General features: G+C 44.0%; 1 protein-coding gene across 1 annotated transcript in view; it reads left to right on the top strand.

Annotated features, from left to right (window-relative positions):
* Positions 1 to 1,480: 1,480 nt before the first annotated feature.
* ARSG (arylsulfatase G) overlaps positions 1,481 to 10,419 on the top strand; it is an 85,381-nt gene continuing 76,442 nt past the window's right edge. The window contains exon 1 of the mRNA XM_008569374.1: positions 1,481 to 1,790. Coding sequence (XP_008567596.1) covers positions 1,576 to 1,790 — 215 coding nt within the window. The 5' untranslated portion in view covers positions 1,481 to 1,575. The remainder of the gene's footprint in view (positions 1,791 to 10,419) is intronic.

The raw sequence follows: 10,419 nt of genomic DNA, 5'->3' as shown, positions 1-10,419 counted from the left end.
ATGTGGTTTTATTCTCAGCTCTATTTGCAACCTGCAGCTGAACGTATAACCTTCAATTCCTGTCTTTTGAAACACAGCCTCGTATGTTGCTTTCATGTTTGTCCACTGAAGCTGAGTCATCTTCAGTTAGGTGAAGCAGTTGCCTTTTTTTTCTGAAACCAGACCCATGATGTTTTTGTTTCCCAGCACCTGCTCCTCGAAGTGTGATTCAAGGACTAGCAAGATAGGCCTCACCTGGGAGCTTGTTAGAATTACAGGTTCAGGCCCCAGTATTACCTACTGAATCTGGAGTTTAATAAGCAAAATCCCCAGCTAATTCATATGGACTTCCAAGTGTGAGAAGCACTGGCTGAACATGTCTTGAGATTTTCCTATTAAAAAGGGACATTGAAGAAGGTTGTAGTTTTTTTTTTTTAAATTGTAACATTTTATTACAAAAATCACAAACCTACAGCAAAACTGAAAGAATCCTACAGTGAGCACCCATCTATCCTCCACTACATTGTATTATGAACTTTGTTCATTTTCTTTTTTCCCTAAATTAATTTCTATCAAGATTTTTATATGGAAATGTCAGGTTATAGCATGACAATTACAAAAAATTGTGTCTTGGAAATAAAGCTCTCATCCTTTCTTCTAGAATTCTCAATGGGTTTGATAAGGTTACAATTGATTTGGGAATTTCTTGTGAATCAGAGAAGCAGGTGGGTAGGAGTGGGGGAGCACTGGGACTTCGCAGAGTCAGGGGCTGGTCGTTGTCCCCCCCAGAATACTGGACCACAGTGATCCGCATCTGTACAGTGAGTGGGTTCAGGGAGATCATCTTTCATGTTACTTCCAGCCCTGTCACTATAGGTCCACTGCAAATATTATTATCATCATTATTTTTCAGGTGGAGAAACCGAAGAACCAGTTAAATATTTGAATAAGAAAGAAAACATCTGTTGGCATGGAAAAGTGATTATTTCCTAAGCTACTGAGTAAAACACAGGCTGCATTGGCAGTTTTAACTCTGTTTTCTTGTCAATTTTTGTTCTTTCAGGAAACCTTACAGAAACATGAAGCCCTCAACCATCTGGAGCTCAGAAACTCATTCGGGGCTGGCTGCGGCTTCTAGAACATCCAGGTGTTCTGCAGATGTGAGAGTTGATCTTGTAGTCACCAGACGGAGTCCCAAACAGATGCAAAGCTTGTGCTGTGGCTCTAACCTCCCTGAATACAGAGGGGTCATGTTCTAAGTGGCAAAAGAGCAGTCATTGACACTGATGTCTAACTTGCATACAGTCATTTGTCTTACTGAGCTGCGGTGGGGAAATATTTATTATAGAGGGTCATGCCAAATGAGGGGTTACAAATTTCTTGACTCTTGAATTAGGATTCCCCTCATTTGGCAGCCCCCAGCATCTCTGTCACCATCATCACTGCCACCACTGCTGCCACCAGTGTCTTCTTGAAACCTCACCCCTGCTCCCAGTGACTGCCTGTATTGAAAGTGAACAGAAAAGGAGCTCTCAGACAAACCTCTAGTGGTGGGCCTCCATCCCTCCAGACAATTGGAATCCTGTCTTCTCCACCATGGGCTGGCTTTTTCTAAAGGTTTTGTTAGTGGGAGTGAGTTTCTTAGGATTTCTTTATCCTCTTGTGGATTTCAGCATTAGTGGGAAGACAGACCAGAAACCAAATTTCGTGATCATTTTGGCTGATGACATGGGCTGGGGTGACCTGGGAGCCAACTGGGCAGAAACAAAGGACACTGCCAACCTGGATAAGATGGCTTCAGAAGGAATGAGGTGAGTCTGGAGGATGTCAAACCAGCATCTCTTTGGATGACTTACCCAGATTCTTGTGGGGGAGGGGGCGGTTAAAGCACTTAAAGAGCAGTTGATGGATCCATGTCGATTTAACTAACTTATTAATTAATTTGATTCGAAGCCAGTACAGTATCATGAAGAAATCCATCCATCCATCCACCCAATCATTTATCCTTCCATCCATCCATCCATCTATCCATCATCTGATAATATTTATTATGTATGCATGGGTGTTTAGGAGCTGGGAATACAGAGGTAAACAAGATAAAAATTCTTGCTATCAAGTTACTGATTGTATTAGTCATTTTCCATTGCTTGTAACAGTATACCCGAGACTGGATAATTTACAAAAAACAAAATTTATTTCTTACTGTTTTGGAGGCTGGGAAGTCCAAGGTTTAGGCTGCACATCTTTTTGGTGGGGGCTTCCTCCAGAGTCCCGCATGGTGACACAGAGTGTGAAATGGTGAGAGTGGCAAGACCATTTTTATGTGCTCATTGGCTCTCCTTATAAAGCCCCCAGTTTACTCCCTGATAATCCATTAAACCATTAACCCATTAATGCATGAATGGATTAATCCATTTATAAGGGCATGGTCCTCATGATCGAATCACCTCTTAAAGGCTCCACTTTTCAAATCCTGTAGTCTCATGTCCCATCCTCTTAACACCATTACAATGGGGATCAAGCTTCAATGAGTTTTGGGGGGACATTTGAACCATAGCACTCATTGGCGGAGACAGGTTAAAAGGAAAGTAAGAATTACAATCAAGTAGCACACAAGCCTGCATCAGGAGTTTTTGGAGTACAGAGGGGAGGGTGTGGAAGCCAGCCCAGGGGTTCCAGGGAGAAGAAGGTCTTTGTAAAGTAATGTAGTCCACGAGGCACACAAATTTGTTTACAAGCAAGACATGACTGGCATTTAAGGTGCACTTAACTCCAAGGGGCTGCAAAAGGGGAGAGGGTGTGCATCTGATGGATTGATGTGTTTATAAAACAGCCATCGTAGATTTTTTGTTCACATGCCTAGCTCCTTTTCCCACTTAGATGGAGAACAAGTATCAGAGCTTTCAGACTTCTGGGTTTTCTTTGGGGCTAATGTGGATCTGACCGGTCAGCTTAGCTCCATTTGGCTCAGTGGGAATCATTCCAGCCAGCTGGTTAGGGTCGTGCATGGAGCATCTCCATGAATTTCAGCCACTTGCATGCTCAAGGTCGGAGCTTTTCCTCTCAGACATAGACCCTTGGGGGATCCCTGCATCTGGGCTCACCCACACTAGTCTGTCCTCCTCCCCTCAGCCAAGGTGAATGCTATGGGTCAAATATGTTCCCCAAAAGTTCATGTGTTGGAAACTTGATCTCCAGTGTAATAGTGTTAAGAAGGTAGGAAATTACAATTATGGTATTTGAAAGGTGGAGCCTTTGAGAGGCGATTAGATCGTGAAGACTGTGCCTTCAAGAGTGGATAATGCATTCATGGAGTAACGAGTTATCATGGGCATTGTTCTGATATCTTTATAAGGAGAGCATGTGAGGTTAGCTGTCTTGCTCAGCCCATTTTCTCACCATGTGACATCCTGCATTGCTGTAGAGAGTCACCACCAAGAAGGCGCTCACCAGATGCACCCCCTGGATGGTAGACTTCCCAGCCTCCCAAACTGTCAGAAATCAATTTTGTTTCTTTATAAATTATTCAGTTTCAGGTATTCTGTTATAGGCAACAGAAACACACTAATACAGTGAACTCTCTAGAAACACTTCTCTGCTTCCAATCCTTCAAAGGCATTTCACAGCCCTAAGGATACAATCTCTGTACCTCTATCAAACTGCTTTTCTTCACTGCCCCTTCTGTCTTCCAGCTTTTGGTGGGTTTTTTTTTGTTTTTTGGTTGCTTCCTGCCCTGGTGTGGGCCTCACCTGTGTGATCAGTTCTTCCTGGGGCACTCTCCGTTTCCTCTGTTTAATTAGTTTCCACTCATTTCCCCACGAGGTCCTCAGGAAAGGTTGTTTGGATGTCTCAGGTATCTGGCCATTGCCCTTGGCTGCTTTTCATCGTGATCATGTGGTGTTGAATAGCGTCCCTCCAAAATTCATGTCCACCCAGAACCTCAGAACGTGACTTTATTTGGAAATAGGATTTTTGTAAATGTAATTAGTCAAGGATTTTGATGATATCATAGTTAATTTAGAATGGGTCCTAAATGCAATGACTAGTGTCTTTCTAAGAAGAGGAGAGGACACAAAGAGGCACAGAGAGAAGTTAACGTGAAGATGGAGGCAGATTGGAGAGATACCTATACGCCAAGAACACCAAGGATTGCCAGCAGGCTCCAGAAGCCAGGGGGAGGCATGGAACATATTCTCCCTCAAACCGTCCAGAAGGAACTGACCCTGCTGACTTTCACCTCCAGAACGGTTAGACAATACATTTCTATTGTTTTAAGCCACCTAGTCTGTGGTAATTTACTGTAGCATTTGCAGAAACATCCTACCTCTCCCTTCTAGCTCTGGACTTCAGGAAGAAAAGCGATTTGTCTGCTCCCCTTATATTGCTAGCACGTAGCACAGTGCTTGGCATATAGTGGGCAATAAATAAATATTTATTCATCAATAAATAGGCTTTGAAAGGAACTCAAGATGCCCTGAAGTGTCATCCCAAATTTTGCCTCTAGGAATTTTTTTTCTGGGGAGAGAGTTAATCCATCCATAGCATTTACCAGATCTTCAAAAGGAGCTGGGTTGCCTAATGCTTAAGAACTTCTGCTTTCAGTGTCCAGTGGGTTAGTGGGGGAAGTAGCAGGCCCTCTATTTAAGCTGAGATTTGCAAGGCCTGGGCTTTTTCCCAGCAGCTCACTCATCCTGAGAAGAAAGGGCATATTGTGGGTCAGGTGCAAACAGACTTTGGTGGGGGGCTCTCCAATTTTCCTCCCCTCTGTGAAAGTAGTCTCTTCATCTGAGCCTGGTGACAGGGGCCAGGTGGACGGCCCTCTGTTCTGAGGTCGACAGCTTTTTATTCTGTGTTTTGTTGACAGGAAAGCTGGGCTTCCTGTGAGGCCACGGGTTGATTCATCACTGGCTTCTCCTATGCCTGCTCATGACCAGTCACCGTGACTTTCAGACATGACCTATTGCCAAACAGCGCCTAGGGGTTACTTGAGAAAAAGTGACTTTTCTATTGTCTCCTCTTTTATTAACATATTATCTTGCTAGTATTGCCGGAACAAATTACTACAGACTGCATGGCTTAAAACAACATTAACTTATCCTTTCACAGTTCAGGAGGCCAGAAGTCGGAAATCAAGGTGTCAGCAGGATTGGTTCTTTCTGGAAGCTTTGAGAGAGAATGTGTTCCACGCCTGTCTCCTTGCTTCTGGTGCCTGCTGGCAATCTTGGTGTTCTTGGCTTATAGACTCCAATCTCTGCCTCAGCTGTTACATGACATTTTTTTTTTTAAGCCTACCTCATGTTCCCAGGTGGTCTCCCATCCAAGTACTGACCAGCCCTGACCCTGCTTAACTTCTGAGATCAGAAGAGATCGGGCACATCCAGGGTGGCATGGCCGTAGGCATTATCTAGTATTCTGCTTGTATGCCTGTGTCCAGACTTCCTTCTTCTAATAAAGATACCAATCATTGGATTTAAGGCCCACCCTAATCCAGTACAGACTCATCTTAACTTGATTGTATCTACAAAGACCCTATTTCCAAATAAGGTCACATTCATAGGTTCTGGATTGACATGAAATTTGGAGGGACCACTACCCAGTGCGGTACAATTAGCTGTATTACATCTCTCTTTTCTTCTGTGCCTAACATAGTCTATAATGTTGCAGATGCTCAATAAATGTTTGCTGCATTGGAAACTAAATATCATGCTTACAAGGGCAGACTCTGGAGTGAGACAGGAGTTCAAATCCTGGCTCTGCCATTTTCTATTCCTGCAACCCTGGGCAAGCTGCATCATCCCTACCTTTCTCTTATTTCACAGATGGGGAAGTTGAGGTTGAGTAGCTCACCCAGAGTTGGTGAGTGGCGAGCCAACATTCAAACCCAGACTCTGGCATTCTAGAGCCTTACCCTTAAGGGCTGGGAGGAACTGGCAGATTAGCAGAGTATCAATCAAAGCTCAGGCTGGCTTTGCCATCAGGGCTGCTGAAAAGAAGATTGGAATCTCTGCATTTTTTTCTTTCTTTGGTGCTGATGAAGGATTTTTGTGCCATCCAAGTATAAGAGGCCACCTGAGAAATGTTTAGATATCAGTCATCGGAAAGGTTGATGCAATTATCGGTCGGGAGGCTGGATGAGCTGGGAATGTGTGATTGCCACCGTTGCAGATGCCTGTGATCTTACCCCACCTACTCCAGCTTCATCTCCCACCCCCTCCTCATGCTTCTAACATTTATTTCTGTTCCTCAAACACACACTTTTCTCTGCCTCAGGCCCTTTGCACTGGCTGTTCCCTCTTACTGGCAAGCTCTCCTCTCAGCTCTGAGTGCTGGTCTCTTCTCAATCCTTCTGGTCTTCACTCAGATGTCATGTACTTGAAGAGGTCTTTCCTGACCATTCTCTCCAACATTGCCTCCTGTATTAGTCTGCTTTCTGTCACTTATAACAGAATGCCTGAAACTGGGTAATTCATAAAGAAATGAAGTTTATTTCTTACAGTATTGGAGGCTGGGAAGTCCAACGTCCAGGTGGTGCATCTGGTGAGGGCCTTCTTGGTGGGGGACATGGCGAGGGAGACAGAAGCATATCCATCTACTTTCTTCCTCTCCTTATAATGCCCCCAGTTTACTCCCTGATAGCCCTTTAAACCATTAACCCATTAATCCATGAATGGATTAATCCTTTCATGAGGGCATGTCCCTCATGATACAATCACCTTCTGAAGACCCCACCTCTCAAGTACCATAGTTGGAATTCCCAACCTCTTAACACTGTTACAGTGTGGGTCAAGCTTCAATATAAGTTTTGGGGGGACATTCAAACTATATCACCTCCCTTCCCCATGCACACCCCTTATGCTTTCTCCTGTTTTATTTTCACAACCTGTATCACTGTTGACATTATGTTCTTGGTTTACTTTATTGCCTGTCTCTCATGCTGGTGCATCAGCTCCTTAGAGAGGCAACCTTATCTGTTTTGTTCATGCCTCCAGTGCCTAAAACAATGCTTGGCACATGTCTCCAGTGGCTAAAACAATGCCTGGCTCAAACAAATTTGTTCGAGTATTTGGACTTCTGGATCTAAACTTCTGGGCATGCATATGCAAGTTAACCACAGCATGGGATCTGGAATCAGACTGCCCGGTCTGTTACTCGCTAACTCTGGGACACTGGGATAATTACTGAACCTTGTTGGTCCTCAGTTTGCTCATCTCCACAATGGGACAATAATAGCACCTACATCACCAGGGCTTTTGTGAGGAGGAAATGAGTTAAGTCATGTAAAGCATTGAAAGAGTCCCTGGCACATACTGGTGCTTGATGAGTGCTAGCTCTTAACTACCCCCTGTGACACTGAGTCCTGCTCCCCTGTTCTCCTCCACATTCCATACCCTGGATGGAGGGTCATGCCTATTGTATCAGCTTATGTTCCAAAAGCACCTTGCTCTGTCTGTGCCTCAACCCCTACCTTCCCTGAACTTAGCCATTGAACTTGGTTGTCCTCTCAGAATCTGCTCTCTTCTACTCTAGACGGAATCCCCAGTGCCACACTTAAATGTCTCTGCAACATTTCTCTTTTACTTTCTTGCCGGCACTCACTGTTCATTGTGTTTTGTTTTGCTCTTAACCTAGCTGTGGTAGCTGCATTATGCCCATTGTGCGGATGGAAAGGGCACCATCTACGACACAATGTGGTGCCGTTTATTGTTGTAGAACAAAGGAATCCTTGGGGAATATCCCTTCCAGTGCCTCTGAATTTTGGTGTCCTCATTCAGACTTCCTAAACTCCCTTTACATGGAGATAAAATGGGGATCATGGCCTAAAACCCCACTGTGGCCTTGAGCTCATTTGCAGTAGCCCAGGTCAAAGAGCATCCACGTCAACAGATCACACAGGAAAAACAGACCCGGAAGGAATGGAAGTGTTTTTGCTATTACAGTCAGCTCTCCACCTGTGGGGGTTGATTATCTAGTTTGTAGGTTCACTAGTTTGTACATTGATCATATTAAAAATAATGATAAACATTAGGGCCAGCCCGTGGCTCACTTGGGAGAGTGTGGTGCTGATAACACCAAGGCCATGGGTTCGGATCCCATATAGGGATGGCCGGTTCGCTCACTTGGGAGAGCATGGTGCTGACAACACCAAGTCAAGGGTTAAGATCCCCTTACCCGTCATCTTTAAAAAAAAAAAATACAATAAATACTGATGAACAATGATTTGTGTTTAAAAAATGAAAGCTCACACAAATCAGAGAGCATAATCAGAGGGCTCTCTAATGTTTAATGATTGCTCACATGTGTGTGGCAAGACAGCAAGGCCCTTTGCACTTGTCAGTAGATTAAGCAGCTGACATGTTTTGCCCTTAACCTCGTGGCTGTCATTTTGCCAGTGTCCTGTGCAAATCTGAGCTGGGCAGTGCTATCAAATATTTATGCTTTTAAAAATAATAAGAGAGCTAGAAGAACTTTGAAACACTGGAATTTAAGTGCAATGCCAGGGACTTCAAACTTAGCTAAAACTTAAAAATTTCAAGCAATTAAAATGGGAAATGTAAGGCAGATTGCATTACAGTAGGGAGCAGAGGAATGAATTGCTCTGGCTTTAAAAAAAGAGCTAACTGGCGGGTTTGCTCAATTAGAGTGTAGTGTTATACCACCAAAGTCAAGGGTTCAGATCTCTTACCGGCCAGCCACCAAAAAAAAAAAAAAAAAGAGAGAGAGAAGAGGACAGATGCATTCCCTTGGCATCTTTTCCAGCTCTTCAAGCAGTCTGAAAGTATTTAAGACACTCTGAGCACCCAGTGAATAATCTTGAAAGTGCAGTGCTAGTTTGGTTCTTGTCAGCAACACAACCAGGGAAGGCCAATGCTGGTTTCACTTGTGATCACAAGCAATACATTTCTTGAAAATTCTCAGGTTGGAAAGTACCTTACATATGTCTCCTGTCTGGGTGGCTGAATTCAAGCAATGGCCTAGGATTTCCAAATGGGGGTTTGAGCTCCTGAGCAGTAATGACTGATAGGTCTCCTGGGGGAAAGTAGGAAAATGACCAGTAATCATGAGAGAGAGGTGGTCACAGCCAGCAAAACCCAGATACTTCCCACTCACTTGAATTGTCTGCCAGGCTGGCTGAGAAGTGCAGTTGACAGTGTATTGTAATTGCATTTACTTATGTGCATTGATTTGCAGTATGTTGCTTTCTTTGATAGTTCAGCTGGTAGAGCGGAGGACTGTAGGGGATTTGCAGAGTATTAACTTTGCACCTTGATCTCGTTTCCTCACTGCTGTCTCCCTTCTTTGCACCCGGTTTAATTTTTAGTTAAGTCTGCTCCTGCTGGGATTGTAGGCAGTGGCTTAGCTAGGAATCAAGGAACAGTATTCACCACTGGAAGGTCAGAGGCTCACAGGGATTTGCAGCTGTTTTCAAAAAGGGCCTTGGTGAGAAATGAATTGAGCTGTCAATTCAGCCGAACACCTGGTTTGATTTCTGTTCTCAGAATTGGCTTTTTGCAAGAATTCACCCACCCTGTTACCTGTTAGGACTCTTTTTCTCAGCCATGGGCAATTTGCAGTAACCCTAAAAGAAGATGAGAACTAGGCTGGCATTCATATTGTGTGGGATTGTGATCAGGTATTGATGTCATGGGAGCTAGGACAGAAAGAACATTCTGAGCAAGAGTGATATTAGGAAAAGAAAGAACCTTCCCCCCATTGTGTAATCCTCTTAACTTTAACTACCTCGTCCCGGCCCCAACACACAGTAACTCAGAGTCAGGGTTGGGAGGACTCTCACCGGGGAGAAATCCTCTTGTCCGATGACCTTTAACTCAGGTGTTTGCTTTAGGAGGTGTCATTCTATCTTCTTGTAAGCTCTCAGTATTGTGAGACAGGCAGCTTTACATATTTGTACTTGGGTAAATAGGTCAAATAGAAAAGTCATGCAATGCCCACCTATCAACTGGAGCAAGGTGAAGGCTAAACAAGGGACTGCAGGTTTTCACCGCGTGGCTCTGTTGAGTAGATGCGGCCATGCAGAAACACAGTGACCTAGATGGTAGCCAGCCTTAGAGAGAAGAAAAGGATCTGAAATATTAACCATTAGGGCCTTGGTGCCAGTCTACTTAACCAACTGCAAGTACAAAGTAGCCCATGCAATTGCTATCACTAGTTCCTCTTTTAAGCCTTCCAAACATAGTCATTCAGCAATGAATCTCTACTAAGAGCAGGTCATGAGACAAATGCTGGGAGACTCTAGGCAGCTCTGCCCTTAACAGATTTATGACTGATGGCAAATAAAGACCAAAAAAAACAGCCTTTAGAATGTAGGTGAGTAATGTGCTATAAGAGCAGAAACTCCTGCCATGTCTCCTACCCCTAATGCTTTTTTTTTTTTAAAAAAAAGATGACCGGTAAGGGGATCTTAACCCTTGACTTGGTGTT

This window comes from Galeopterus variegatus, unplaced genomic scaffold (genome assembly GCF_000696425.1).
Source record: "Galeopterus variegatus unplaced genomic scaffold, G_variegatus-3.0.2 Scaffold488, whole genome shotgun sequence".
Taxonomy (NCBI): Eukaryota; Metazoa; Chordata; class Mammalia; order Dermoptera; family Cynocephalidae; genus Galeopterus; species Galeopterus variegatus.
Note: the sequence above shows the minus strand (reverse complement) of the source record. Positions and strands in the feature narration are given on the sequence as shown.